The 15,664-nt window shown below is 58.1% G+C and overlaps 1 protein-coding gene across 4 annotated transcripts in view; it reads left to right on the top strand.

The window, feature by feature from the left end:
* The window catches only part of pdcd11 (programmed cell death 11), a 33,101-nt gene that overhangs the window by 3,982 nt on the left and 13,455 nt on the right, over nucleotides 1-15,664 (top strand). For all 4 annotated transcript variants that reach the window (XM_079264665.1, XM_079264663.1, XM_079264664.1 and 1 more), the window contains exons 15-20: nucleotides 33-227; nucleotides 331-501; nucleotides 581-794; nucleotides 12,551-12,700; nucleotides 14,912-15,024; nucleotides 15,104-15,603. In XM_079264665.1, coding sequence (XP_079120791.1) covers nucleotides 33-227; nucleotides 331-501; nucleotides 581-794; nucleotides 12,551-12,700; nucleotides 14,912-15,024; nucleotides 15,104-15,603 — 1,343 coding nt within the window. The remainder of the gene's footprint in view (nucleotides 1-32; nucleotides 228-330; nucleotides 502-580; nucleotides 795-12,550; nucleotides 12,701-14,911; nucleotides 15,025-15,103; nucleotides 15,604-15,664) is intronic.

Raw genomic sequence — 15,664 nt, 5'->3', positions numbered from 1 at the left:
AATGCTGAAGGTTGTTTGTCTGCGTGCTGCAGCGGCTGGAGGCGAAGGTGGTGAAGAAGTCCGCCTCCGGTCTGGAGGTGGCCATTCTGCCAGATGATGTCACCGCTCTGCTACCCACAATGCATCTTTCTGATCACATGTCCAACTGCCCGTTGCTGTGGGAGAGTCTCCAAGAAGGAGACATCATCTCAAAGCTCATCTGCTGCAACAAGAGCAAGCAGAGAATCGTATCCTTTCCTCGTGTTTCCTGACCAGAGCTTCAGTCCAAACGCAGCAAACCCTCCAAACTTCACACACCTGAGGAAGTTTCCTTACATGCTTCTTACCAAGATCCTCACCAAGAAGCCCACGGTGCGGTGGTCTCTGGAGCAAGGCGTGGCTGCTAAACACTTCTCTGAAATCACCGTAGGAATGCAGCTGATTGGCTGGATCAAGAACATCATGTCTTACGGCGTCTTTGTCGAGTTCCCGTACGGCCTTGTGGGTCTCGCTCCCAAATCCGTGAGTTAGAGGCTGAAAGCTGGAGATCATGCGTGATGCACTCCTGTTCCCGTGTTCTTCTTAACCCTTTGTGTTTCAGGCCATGACAGATAAGTTTGTCAGTGACACGGCGGCCGCCTTCCAGCTGGGCCAGACGGTTTTGGCCAAGGTCACCAACCTGGATCAGGAGAAGCAGAGATTTCTGGTCACGCTGAAGATATCGGAGGTCATTTCCCCGGAGGGAGACACCCAGACCAGACTCATTCAGGGTCTGCAGGAGAGGAGGGCGGTCAATGACATGCTGGCGATGAGAGGTATGCTCCCTCGCAGTGAAAAGGAGCAGGGATTTGCCAAGAAGCCCCCGCCAGTAACACGCCAGCAACACACCAGTATCACTCCAGCAACACGCCAGTATCACTCCAGCAACACGCCAGTATCACTCCAGCAACACGCCAGTATCACGCCAGTATCACGCCAGCATCACGCCAGCATCACGCCAGCATCACGCCAGCAACACGCCAGTATCATGCCAGTATGACGCCAGCATCATGCCGGCATCATGCCGGCAACACGCCAGCATCATGCCGGCAACACGCCAGCATCATGCCGGCAACACGCCAGCAACACGCTAGCATCATGCCGGCAACACGCCAGCATCACGCCAGCAACACGCCAGTCACACGCCAGTAACACGCCAGTAACACGCCAGCAGCAACACGCCAGCATCACGCCGGCAACACGCCAGCAACACGCTAGCATCATGCCGGCAACACGCCAGCAACACGCCAGCAACACGCCAGCAACATGCCGGCAACACGCCGGCATCACGCCAGCATCACACCAGCAACAGGCCAGCAACACGCCAGCATCATGCCGGCAACACGCTAGCAACTTGCCAGTATCACGCCAGTAACACGCTAGCAACTTGCCAGTATCACGCCAGTAACACGCCAGTATCCAGCCAGTATCCCGCCAGCAACACACCAGTATCATGCCAGCAACACGCCAGCATCACGCCGGCATCATGCCAGCAACACGCCGGCATCACGCCAGCAACACGCCGGCATCACGCCAGCAACAGGCCAGCAACACTCCAGCATCATGCCGGCAACACACCGGCAACACGCTAGCATCATGCCGGCAACACGCCAGCATCATGCCGGCAACACGCCAGCATCACGCCAGCAACACGCCAGCATCACGGCAGCAACACGCCAGCATCACGGCAGCAACACGCCAGCAACACGCTAGCATCATGCCAGCAACACGCCAGCATCACGCCAGCAACATGCCAGCATCACGTGATACTGGCGTGCTACGCCAGCAGCACGCCAGTATCACGCCGGCAACTTGCCAGTATCACGCCAATATTACGCCAGTATCACGCCAGTATCCAGCCAGCAACACGCCAGCAACACACCGGCAACACGCCAGCAACACGCAAGCATCATGCCGGCAACACGTCAGCAACACGCCAGTAACACGCCAGTATCACGCCTACAACACGACAGCAGCAACACGCCAGTAACACGCCAGCAACACGACAGCAGCAACACGCCAGTATCACGCCAGCAACACGCTAGCATCATGCCAGCAACACGCTAGCATCATGCCAGCATCATGCCAGCAACACGCCAGTATCACGCCAGCAACACGCCAGCATCACGCCAGCAACACGCCAGCATCACGCCAGCAACACGCCAGTATCACGCCAGCAACACGCCAGTATCACGCCAGCAACACGCCAGTATCACGCCAGCAACACGCCAGTATTACGCCAGTAACACGCCAGCAACTTGTCAGCAACACGCCAGTATTACGCCAGCATCACGCCAGCAACATGCCAGCAGCACGCCAGTATTACGCCAGTAACACGCCAGCATCACGCCAGCAACATGCCAGCAGCACGACAGTATCACGCCAGCAACACGCCGGCAACACGCCAGCATCACGCCGGCAACACGCCAGCATCACGCCGGCAACACGCCAGCATCACGCTAGTAACACGCCAGTATCACGCCAGTGTCACACCAGCAACACACCAGTATCATGCCAGCAACACGCCAGCAACACGCCAGTATCACGCCAGCAACACGCCAGTATCACGCCAGCAACACGCCAGTATCACGCCAGCAACACGCCAGTATCACGCCAGCAACACGCCAGTAACACGCCAGCAACATGCCAGCAGCACGCCAGTATCACGCCAGCAACTTGCCAGTATCAGGCCAATATTACGCCAGTAACACGCCAGTATCCAGCCAGCAACACGCCAGCAACACACCGGCAACACGCCAGCAACACGCAAGCATCATGCCGGCAACACGCAAGCATCATGCCGGCAACACGTCAGCATCACGCCAGCAACACGCCAGTAACACGCCAGTATCACGCCTGCAACACGACAGCAGCAACACGCCAGTAACACGCCAGCAACACGACAGCAGCAACACGCCAGTATCACGCCAGCAACACGCTAGCATCATGCCGGCAACACGCTAGCATCATGCCAGCAACACGCCAGCAACACGCCAGCATCACGCCAGCATCACGCCAGCATCACGCCAGTATCACGCCAGCAACACGCCAGTATCACGCCAGCAACACGCCAGTATCACGCCAGCATCACGCCAGTATCACGCCAGCAACACGCCAGCATCACGCCAGTGTCACGCCAGCAACACGCCAGTATTACGCCAGTAACACGCCAGTAACACGCCAGCAACTTGTCAGCAACACGCCAGTATTACGCCAGTAACACGCCAGCATCACGCCAGCAACATGCCAGCAGCACGACAGTATCACGCCAGCAACACGCCGGCAACACGCCAGCATCACGCCGGCAACACGCCAGCATCACGCTAGTAACACGCCAGCATCACGCCAGTGTCACACGCCAGCAACACACCAGTATCATGCCAGCAACACGCCAGTATCACGCCAGTATCACGCCAGTATCACGCCAGCAACACGCCAGCAACACGCCAGTAACACGCCAGCAACATGCCAGCAGCACGCCAGCAACTTGCCAGTATCCAGCCAATATTACGCCAGTAACACGCCAGTATCCAGCCAGCAACACGCCAGCAACACGCCAGCATCACGCCAGCATCACGCCGGCAACACGCCAGCATCATGCCGGCAACACACCGGCAACACGCCAGCAACACGCCAGCATCATGCCGGCAACACGCCAGCAACACGCTAGCATCATGCCGGCAACACGTCAGCATCACGCCAGCATCACGCCAGTAACACGCCAGTATCACGCCAGCAACACGACAGCAGCATCACGCCAGTAACACGCCAGTATCACGCCAGCAACACGCTAGCATCATGCCGGCGACGCCAGCAACACGCCAGCATCACGCCAGCATCACGCCAGCATCACGCCAGCAACACGCCAGCAACACGCCAGCATCACGCCAGTATCATGCCAGTATGACGCCAGCATCATGCCGGCATCATGCCGGCAACACGCCAGCATCATGCCGGCAACACGCCAGCAACACGCTAGCATCATGCCGGCAACACGCCAGCAACACGCTAGCATCATGCCGGCATCACGCCAGCATCACGCCGGCATCACGCCAGCATCACGCCGGCAACACGCCAGCATCACGCCAGCAACATGCCAGTAACACGCCAGTATCACGCCAGCAACACGACAGCAGCAACACGCCAGCATCACGCCAGTAACACACCGGCAACACGCCAGCAAAACGCTAGCATCATGCCGGCAACACGCCAGCAACACGCCAGCATCACGCCAGTAACACCCCGGCAACACGCCAGCAACACGCCAGCATCACGCCGGCAACACGCCAGCAACACGCCAGCAACACGCCAGCAACACGCCGGCAACACGCCGGCAACACACCAGCAACAGGCCAGCAACACGCCAGCATCATGCCGGCAACACACCGGCAACACGCTAGCAACTTGCCAGTATCACGCCAGTAACACGCCAGTATCCAGCCAGCAACACGCCAGTATCCCGCCAGCAACACGCCGGCAATACGCCAGCATCACGCCGGTAACATGCCAGCATCACGCCAGTGTCACACCAGCAACACACCAGTATCATGCCAGCAACACGCCAGCAACACGCCAGCATCACGCCGGCATCATGCCAGCAACACGCCGGCATCACGCCAGCAACAGGCCAGCAACACGCCAGCATCATGCCGGCAACACACCGGCAACACGCTAGCATCATGCCGGCAACACGCTAGCATCATGCCGGCAACACGCCAGCATCACGCCAGCAACACGCCAGCATCACGCCAGCAACACGCCAGCATCACGCCAGCAACACGCCAGCATCACGCCAGCAACACGCCAGCATCACGCTAGCATCATGCCGGCAACACGCCAGCATCATGCCGGCAACACACCGGCTACACGCCAGCAACACGCTAGCATCATGCCGGCAACACGCCAGCATCACGCCAGCAACACGCCAGTAACACGACAGCAGCAACACGCCAGCATCACGCCAGCATCACGCCAGTAACACACCGGCAACACGCCAGCAACACGCTAGCATCATGCCGGCAACACGCCAGCAACACGCCAGCAACATGCCGGCAACACGCCGGCATCACGCCGGCATCACACCAGCAACAGGCCAGCAACACGCCAGCATCACGCCGGCAACACACCGGCAACACGCTAGCAACTTGCCAGTATCACGCCAGTAACACGCCAGTATCCAGCCAGCAACACGCCAGTATCCCGCCAGCAACACTCCGGCAATACGCCAGCATCACGCCGGTAACATGCCAGCATCACGCTAGTAACACGCCACTATCACGCCAGTGTCACACCAGCAACACACCAGTATCATGCCAGCAACACGCCAGCAACACGCCAGCATCACGCCGGCATCATGCCAGCAACACGCCGGCATCACGCCAGCATCACGCCAGCAACAGGCCAGCAACACGCCAGCATCATGCCGGCAACACGCTAGCATCATGCCGGCAACACGCTAGCATCATGCCGGCAACACGCCAGCAACACGCCAGCATCACGCCAGCAACACGCCAGCATCACGGCAGCAACACGCCAGCAACACGCTAGCATCATGCCAGCAACACGCCAGCATCACGCCAGCAACATGCCAGCATCACGCCATTATTACGCCAGTAAAACGCCAGTATCACGCCGGCAACTTGCCAGTATCACGCCAATATTACGCCAGTAACACGCCAGTATCCAGCCAGCAACACGCCAGCAACACACCGGCAACACGCCAGCAACACGCAAGCATCATGCCGGCAACACGTCAGCATCACGCCAGCAACACGCCAGTATCACGCCTGCAACACGACAGCAGCAACACGCCAGTAACACGCCAGCAACACGACAGCAGCAACACGCCAGTATCACGCCAGCAACACGCTAGCATCACGCCGGCAACACGCTAGCATCATGCCAGCAACACGCCAGCAACACGCCAGCAACACGCCAGCAACACGCCAGCAACACGCCAGCATCACGCCAGCATCACGCCAGCAACACGCCAGCAACACGCCAGCATCACGCCAGCATCACGCCAGCAACACGCCAGCAACACGCCAGCATCACGCCAGCATCACGCCAGTATCACGCCAGCAACACGCCAGCAACACGCCATCAACTTGTCAGCAACACGCCAGTATTACGCCAGCATCACGCCAGCAACATGCCAGCAGCACGCCAGTATTACGCCAGTAACACGCCAGCATCACGCCAGCAACATGCCAGCAGCACGACAGTATCACGCCAGCAACACGCCGGCAACACGCCAGCATCATGCCGGCAACACGCCAGCATCACGCCGGCAACACGCCAGCATCACGCTAGTAACACGCCAGTATCACGCCAGTGTCACACCAGCAACACACCAGTATCATGCCAGCAACACGCCAGCATCACACCAGCATCACGCCAGTAACACGCCAGTATCACGCCAGCAACACGCCAGTAACACGCCAGCAACATGCCAGCAGCACGCCAGTATCACGCCAGCAACTTGCCAGTATCAGGCCAATATTACGCCAGTAACACGCCAGTATCCAGCCAGCAACACGCCAGCATCACGCCAGCATCACGCCAGCATCACGCCAGCATCATGCCGGCAACACGCCAGCATCATGCCGGCAACACACCGGCAACACGCCAGCAACACGCTGGCATCATGCCGGCAACACGTCAGCATCACGCCAGCATCACGCCAGTAACACGCCAGTATCACGCCAGCAACACGACAGCAGCAACACGCCAGTAACACGCCAGTATCACGCCAGCAACACGCTAGCATCATGCCGGCAACGCCAGCAACACGCCAGCAACACGCCAGCATCACGCCAGCATCACGCCAGCAACACGCCAGCAACACGCCAGCAACACGCCAGCAACACGCCAGCATCACGCCAGCAACACGCCAGCATCACGCCAGCATCACGCCAGCAACACGCCAGCAACACGCCAGCAACACGCCAGCAACACGCCAGCAACACGCCAGCATCACGCCAGCAACACGCCAGTATTACGCCAGTAACACGCCAGCAACTTGTCAGCAACACGCCAGTATTACGCCAGCATCACGCCAGTATTACGCCAGTATTACGCCAGCAACATGCCAGCAGCACGCCAGCATCACGCCAGCAACACGCCAGTATCCCGCCAGTATCCCGCCAGCAACACGCCAGTATCCCGCCAGCAACACGCCGGCAACACGCCAGCATCACGCCGGCAACACGCCAGCATCACGCCGGCAACACGCCAGCATCACGCCAGCATCACGCCAGCATCACGCCAGCAACACGCCGGCATCACGCCAGCATCACGCTAGTATCATGCCAGCAACACGCCAGTATCATGCCAGCAACACGCCAGCATCACGCCAGTGTCACACCAGCAACACACCAGTATCATGCCAGCAACACGCCAGCATCACGCCAGCATCACGCCAGCAACACGCCAGTAACACGCCAGCAACATGCCAGCAGCACGCCAGTATCACGCCAGCAACTTGCCAGTATCAGGCCAATATTACGCCAGTAACACGCCAGTATCCAGCCAGCAACACGCCAGCATCACGCCAGCAACACGCCAGCATCACGCCGGCATCATGCCGGCAACACGCCAGCATCATGCCGGCAACACGCCAGCAACACGCTAGCATCATGCCGGCAACACGTCAGCATCACGCCAGCATCACGCCAGTAACACGCCAGTATCACGCCAGCAACACGACAGCAGCAACACGCCAGTAACACGCCAGTATCACGCCAGCAACACGCTAGCATCATGCCGGCAACGCCAGCAACACGCCAGCAACACGCCAGCATCACGCCAGCATCACGCCAGCAACACGCCAGCATCACGCCAGCAACACGCCGGCATCACGCCGGCAACACGCCAGCATCACGCCGGCAACACGCCAGCATCACGCCGGCAACACGCCAGCATCACGCCGGCAACACGCCGGCATCACGCCAGCAACACGCCGGCATCACGCCAGCATCACGCTAGTATCATGCCAGCAACACGCCAGTATCATGCCAGCAACACGCCAGCATCACGCCGGCAACACGCCAGCATCACGCCAGTGTCACACCAGCATCACGCTAGTATCATGCCAGCAACACGCCAGTATCATGCCAGCAACACGCCAGCATCACGCCGGCAACACGCCGGCATCACGCCAGTGTCACGCCAGCAACACACCAGTATCATGCCAGCAACACGCCAGCATCACGCCGGCAACACGCCAGCATCACGCCGGCAACACGCCAGAATCACGCCGGCAACACGCCAGCATCACGCTAGTAACACGCCAGTATCACGCCAGTGTCACACCAGCAACATGCCAGCAACGTGCCAGTAACACGCCAGTAACACGCCAGTATCACGCCAGCAACTTGCCAGTATCAGGCCAATATTACGCCAGTAACACGCCAGTATCCAGCCAGCAACACGCCAGCATCACGCCAGCAACACGCCAGCATCATGCCGGCAACACGTCAGCATCATGCCGGCAACACGCCAGCATCACGCCAGTAACACGACAGCAGCAACACGCCAGTATCACGCCAGCAACACGCCAGTATCACGCCAGCAACACGCCAGCATCATGCCGGCAACACGCCAGCAACACGCTAGCATCATGCCGGCAACACGCCAGCAACACGCTAGCATCATGCCGGCAACACGCCAGCAACACGCTAGCATCATGCCGGCAACACGCCAGCAACACGCCAGCATCACGCCAGCAACACGCCAGCATCACGCCAGCATCACGCCAGCAACACGCTAGCATCACGCCAGCAGCACGCCAGTATTACGCCAGTAACACGCCAGCATCACGCCGGCAACACGCCAGCAACACGCCAGCAGCACGCCAGTATCACGCCAGCAACTTGCCAGCAACACGCCAGTATCCCGCCAGCAACACGCCGGCAACACGCCAGCATCACGCCAGCATCACGCCAGCATCACGCCAGCAGCACGCCAGTGTCACGCCAGCAACTTGCCAATATCACGCCAATATTACGCCAGTATCCCGCCAGCAACACGCCAGTATCCCGCCAGCAACACGCCAGTATCCCGCCAGCAACACGCCAGTATCCCGCCAGCGACACGCCAGTTTCCCGCCAGCGACACGCCAGTATCCCGCCAGCAACACGCCAGTATTCCGCCAGCAACACGCCAGTATCCCGCCAGCAACACGCCAGTATCCCGCCAGCAACACGCCGGCAACACGCCAGTATCACGCCAGTATCACGCCAGCAACACGCCAGTAACACGCCAGTATCACGCCAGCATCACGCCAGCAACACGCCGGCAACACGCCGGCAACACGCCAGCAACACGCCAGCATCACGCCAGCATCACGCCAGCAACACGCCAGCATCACGCCAGCATCACGCCAGCATCACGCCAGCATCACGCCAGCAACTTGCCAGCATCACGCCAGCATCACGCCAGCATCACGCCAGCAACACGCCAGTATCACGCCAGTATCACGCCAGCAACACGCCAGTAACACGCCAGCAACACGCCAGTATCCCGCCAGCAACACGCCGGCAACACGCCGGTAACACGCCAGCATCACGCTAGTAACACGCCAGTATCACGCCAGTGTCACACCAGCAACACACCAGTATCATGCCAACAACACGCCAGCAACACGCCAGCATCACGCCAGTAACACGCCAGTATCACGCCAGCAACTTGCCAGCATCACGCCAGCATCACGCCAGTAACACGCCAGTATCACGACAGCTGTAACACGCCAGTATCACGCCGGCAACACGCCAGCAACACGCTAGTAACACGCCAGCATCACGCCAGCATCACGCCAGCAACACGCCAGCAGCACGCCAGTATCACGCCAGCAACTTGCCAGTATCACGCCAATATTACGCCAGTATCCCGCCAGCAACACGCCAGTATCCCGCCAGCAACACGCCAGTATCCCGCCAGCAACACGCCAGTATCCCGCCAGCAACACGCCAGTATCCCGCCAGCAACACGCCGGCAACACGCCAGCATCATGCCGGCAACACGCCAGCAACACGCCAGCATCACGCCAGCAACACGCCAGCATCACGCCAGCATCACGCCAGCAACACGCCAGCATCACGCCAGCATCACGCCAGCATCACGCCAGCATCACGCCAGTATCACGCCAGTATCACGCCAGCAACATGCCAGCAACATGCCAGCAACACGCCAGTAACACGCCAGCAACTTGCCAGCAACACGCCAGTATTACGCCAGCATCACTCCAGCAGCACGCCAGTATTACGCCAGTAACACGCCAGCATCACGCCAGCAACATGCCAGCAGCACGACAGTATCACGCCAGCAGCACGCCAGTATCCCGCCGGCAACACGCCAGCATCACGCCGGTAACACGCCAGCATCACGCTAGTAACACGCCAGTATCATGCCAGCAACACGCCAGCAGCAACACGCCAGTATCACGCCAGCATCACGCCAGCAACATGCCAGCAGCACGACAGTATCACGCCGGCAACACGCCAGCATCACGCCGGCAACACGCCAGCATCACGCCGGCAACACGCCAGCATCACGCTAGTAACACGCCAGTATCACTCCAGTGTCACACCAGCAACACACCAGTATCACGCCAGCAACACGCCAGTAACACGCCAGCAACATGCCAGCAGCACGCCAGTATCACGCCAGCAACTTGCCAGTATCAGGCCAATATTACGCCAGTAACACGCCAGTATCCAGCCAGCAACACGCCAGCAACACGCCAGCATCACGCCAGCATCACGCCAGCAACACGCCTGCATCACGCCGGCATCATGCCGGCATCATGCCGGCAACACGCCAGCATCATGCCGGCAACACACCGGCAACACGCTAGCATCATGCCGGCAACACGTCAGCATCACGCCAGTAACACGCCAGTATCACGCCAGCAACACGACAGCAGCAACATGCCAGTAACACGCCAGTATCACGCTAGCATCATGCCGGCAACGCCAGCAACACGCCAGCAACACGCCAGCAACACACCAGCATCACGCCAGCATCACGCCAGTAACACGCCAGTAACACGCCAGCAACATGCCAGCAACACGCCAGTATTACGCCAGTAACACGCCAGCAACTTGTCAGCAACACGCCAGTATTACGCCAGCGTCACGCCAGTGTTACGCCAGTAACACGCCAGTAACACGCCAGCAGCACGCCAGTATCACGCCAGCAACACGCCAGTATCCCGCCAGTATCCCGCCAGTATCCCGCCAGCAACACGCCGGCAACACGCCGGCAACACGCCGGCAACACGCCAGCAACACGCCAGCATCACGCTAGTAACACGCCAGTATCACGCCAGTATCATGCCAGCAACACGCCAGTATTACGCCAGTAACACGCCAGCAACTTGTCAGCAACACGCCAGTATTACGCCAGCGTCACGCCAGTGTTACGCCAGTAACACGCCAGTAACACGCCAGCAGCACGCCAGTATCACGCCAGCAACACGCCAGTATCCCGCCAGCAACACGCCGGCAACACGCCGGCAACACGCCAGCATCACGCCAGCATCACGCTAGTAACACGCCAGTATCACGCCAGTATCATGCCAGCAACACGCCAGTATCATGCCAGCAACACGCCAGCATCACGCCGGCAACACGCCAGAATCACGCCGGCAACACGCCAGCATCACGCTAGTAACATGCCAGTATCACGCCAGTGTCACACCAGCAACACACCAGTATCATGCCAGCAACACGCCAGCATCACGCCAGCAACACGCCAGCAACGTGCCAGTAACACGCCAGTAACATGCCAGCATCACGCCAGCATCACGCCAGCAACACGCCAGCATCACGCCGGTAACACGCCAGCATCACGCCGGTAACACGCCAGCATCACGCCGGTAACACGCCAGCATCACGCTAGTAACACGCCAGTATCACGCCAGTGTCACGCCAGCAACACACCAGTATCATGCCAGCAACACGCCAGCATCACGCCGGCAACACGCCAGCAACATGCCGGCATCATGCCGGCATCATGCCAGCAACACGCCAGCATCACGCCAGCAACACGCCAGCATCATGCCGGCAACACACCGGCAACACGCTAGCAACTTGCCAGTATCACGCCAGTAACACGCCAGTATCCAGCCAGCAACACGCCAGTATCCCGCCAGCAACACGCCAGCATCACGCCAGCAACATGCCGGCATCATGCCAGCAACACGCCGGCATCACGCCAGCATCACGCCGGCATCACGCCAGCAACAGGCCAGCAACACGACAGCATCATGCCGGCAACACACCGGCAACACGCTAGCATCATGCCGGCAACACGCTAGCATCATGCCGGCAACACGCCAGCATCACGCCAGCATCACGGCAGTAACACGCCAGCATCACGCCGGTAACATGCCAGCATCACGCTAGTAACACACCAGTATCACGCCAGCAACATGCCAGCAACACGCCAGCAACACGCCAGTATCACGCCAGCAACACGCCAGCATCACGTTAGCAACACGCCAGTAGCTTGTCTGTGCGTGTGTCTGCAGGCAGCGGTGAGGTTGGCAGGCGGCTCGCCGCTCTGTCTGTCGGACAGAAGCTGAAGCTGACGGTGGATTCTGTGAAGGACGGCGGCGCCGCGTTAAAGTCCGATGACCTGCTGGATGCGAGCGTCATCGCCACCAAGCATCACACAACAGGTCAGTACTGACAGCATGTCCCATGACTTCTGCATCGTTAACGTTCGTGTCGGAACCGTCGAGATGAGGCGGGTAGTTAGCTGGTTACCAGGAGTTAAGCTAACTAACTGTGAAGCGGGGTCGGCGCCTTGTTGTTGGAGAAGGAGCTGGTTGGTTGTAGGCGGGACTTTACCTGCTGGAGTGTGTCGCTCTGTGTTCACCTGTTCCTTTAAAGCTTTGATTAGATTTAGCAGTTTGTGTAAATGTTGTTGGTAAAGTAAAAACTGATATTGATAATTTCTGATGATCAATTTAATCCTGATTATTGGCGATAATACCGGCTGGCTCTAGTCACAACGAGACGCCTTCTGTGAGATGATTTGTCCAAAGGAGGCGAGTCTGAAGAGCCGAGTCTCAGAAAACACCTGAACTTCCCATTACCGAACTATCTGTGTTTCCTGTCCTCATGGCCTGGAACATGAATAATTCAAAGCAAGCTTTTTAATTCATTTTCCTTCAGAAAGAAGTTTTAGCATGCAGTCATGGAAAAGGTGATTTGTGTTCCAAACAAAAGTACTTCTAGTTGTAGCAGACAAAGAAAAGCAACATGAAATGTGGGAAAACAAGGGTGGTGTAACAGTTTCCTCCACGTCTGTCTGGTTTTAGTTGCATTTAGCACCAAACTTCTTGTTCCGCCGCCGCGTCGAGCAGAAACGACGCCTCAATCTGGAATCTCATCGTTTAGCTTAAAGCTCCAGCAGGTTCTCCTGCTCAGAGACATGTTCCTCTGGGTGAAGCGGTTCCTCGTCCTGATAGTAGTCTATACATTCTGTAATCATGATCAATAAGAAATGTAGTTAGACCCCTCAGTTTACTGTAAATCTGTAAAATCTCTGACCAATCCAAACGTTCCGACCCAAATGGAGTTGTTCATTTCTTATATTTCGTAGCTTCTTCTCCCGGCTCCCCTCCTCCCCCTCCAGCAGCGCATACCTGATAGCCACACCCTGCATATAAACAGTATGTTAGGATGAAAATACAAAGTAGTGAAGAAGAAACTCGGAAGGAAAACATGGCTGAGAAAATGCAGGAAGGATTTCCCGACCCGGCTCGGTTTATTTGCCTCCTCCTGCTAAACAGCCGAGAAAGAGAAAATCGTTGGTGGAAAAAGCTGCGAATAAAAAAACACTCGTAAAGCGTAAACCTCCGCCATGGTGTTTAAAGGTTCCTGGATCCAAACGGTGATCCGGATCGCCACCAGAATTAAACCAGTTCTTTCTTTTCACGTTTCCAACAAGTCCTGAAAATTTAACTGAAATGTGTCCAGAACTTTAGGAGTTATCTGGAATACGGACAGACAAACGTCGTAAAAACATCACCTCGGTGGTGGAGGGAAGAAAAGCTAGCTCCCCAACATCACCTTCAATGTTTATTTCTTGTCAACGTCAGTTTGACATTTTACCGCCATCGCCTCTGAAGTTCTTCACACACACCAAGAACACGTGAAGCCACCCGGACCACACGCCGAGGTGTCCCATCCTACTGCAGCGGGGAGCTGAACTCAGCCAGGCTGACAGGCGGTTTGCAGAAACATCCTTCCTCGTGTAACCCTCTCCTCATCCTGCATGAAAAGCCGCTCTGTGGCTGCAGCCTCAGCCCGCCGGGTCCGGTTGATGCCACATGTATGTTGTTCTGTCTCGTCTTGGACGGGTTCTACTGGAATAATACTCCAGAGTGGAAACCAGGGCTGCAAAGGTTCCGTCTCCTCCAGCCTTTAGGTTAGATCAGGGACCGTCCGGGGCCACCGCCTGGCGGAGCGAAGCGCTCAGAGGCAGCACGGTGCCATCAGGCTTTCAGACGCTCCAAAACAAATAAAGGAATCTAAAAGTCACTTCTGTGCTGGACTGGAAGCCGGCGGAGTTTGTCGCCACGCAGAGAGACAAACCTTTCAGACCCCGTCGCATTTCCCGACGAGCGTCACCCATCTGCACACCACGCACCGTATCACGGAGCGTTGTGCAAAGGAAACGCTGCTCGCAGCAGCACCTTTACGACACGCCGTCGGAGAAATGAGCTGTCGGCTGAACCTGCACCTCCGGGATGGAGTTGCCTCCAGCCAGGCTGTGTGAAGGCGGACCATGTAGACATCACAGCAAAGGATTTTAAGGTTTGCTTTGCTACCGTGTCAGTATGGAGTTCTTTCCATTTACTCTGCTCCGTTCCTGTTTTCAGGTGTCAGTCTGACCGCAGGTCAGAAAGTAACGGCGGTCATTCTCCATGTCAACATCCTGACCACATGTGTCCACGTGTCTCTGCTTCCCAAACTGGTGGGACCGAAGAAACCGGTAAGTTGTCCTGATCCGAGCTCTGCCGCTGCTCTCGCTGTGAAACCGAACCTCAGTGTCATAAATTCTCCGTTCACAGCTGACTGCAGGGTGGAAGTACACGGCGGCAGTGCAGCACACTGAGGCCGACTTTACCGTCGTCTCGCTGAAGGACACGGCCCAGCTGGCTGTGATCCACACCTGCAGCCACCTGAACCACGTCGTCCTCTCCGAGTCGGAGAAGCTGAAGGAGGGCATGACCTTCGCAGTGGAAGTCGTTGAAGCCAGCTGCAAAGAACTGCAAGGGCTCCCTCTGGTGTCATGGCAACAAGGAGCGGCGAAACGCCAGCGGACAAGCTCGGAGAAGCAGGCGGGCTCCAGGGGTCACTGCTTCGGGGAGATCCTGCAGGGCAGCGTGCAGAGCGTGAAGCCCACCTGCATTCAGGTGAAGCTGGAGGACGGCAGCGTGGGCAGCGTGCACGTGTCTGAGGTGGTGGAGATGGACCGGGTGCACGTGGGCTCCTTCCCCACATCCTCAGTCAAAGTGGGGAGCGTGGTCACCGCCAGGGTCATCGGAGGACGAGAGGCCTCCAGCCACAGGTCAGCACGGCGACGTTTAATCAGCTGCTCCCGATCCGTTGCTTTCCGCCTGACGTTCATC

Source organism: Telmatherina bonti, assembly GCF_933228915.1.
Source record: "Telmatherina bonti genome assembly, chromosome: 3".
Classification (NCBI taxonomy): Eukaryota; Metazoa; Chordata; class Actinopteri; order Atheriniformes; family Telmatherinidae; genus Telmatherina; species Telmatherina bonti.
Note: the sequence above shows the minus strand (reverse complement) of the source record. Positions and strands in the feature narration are given on the sequence as shown.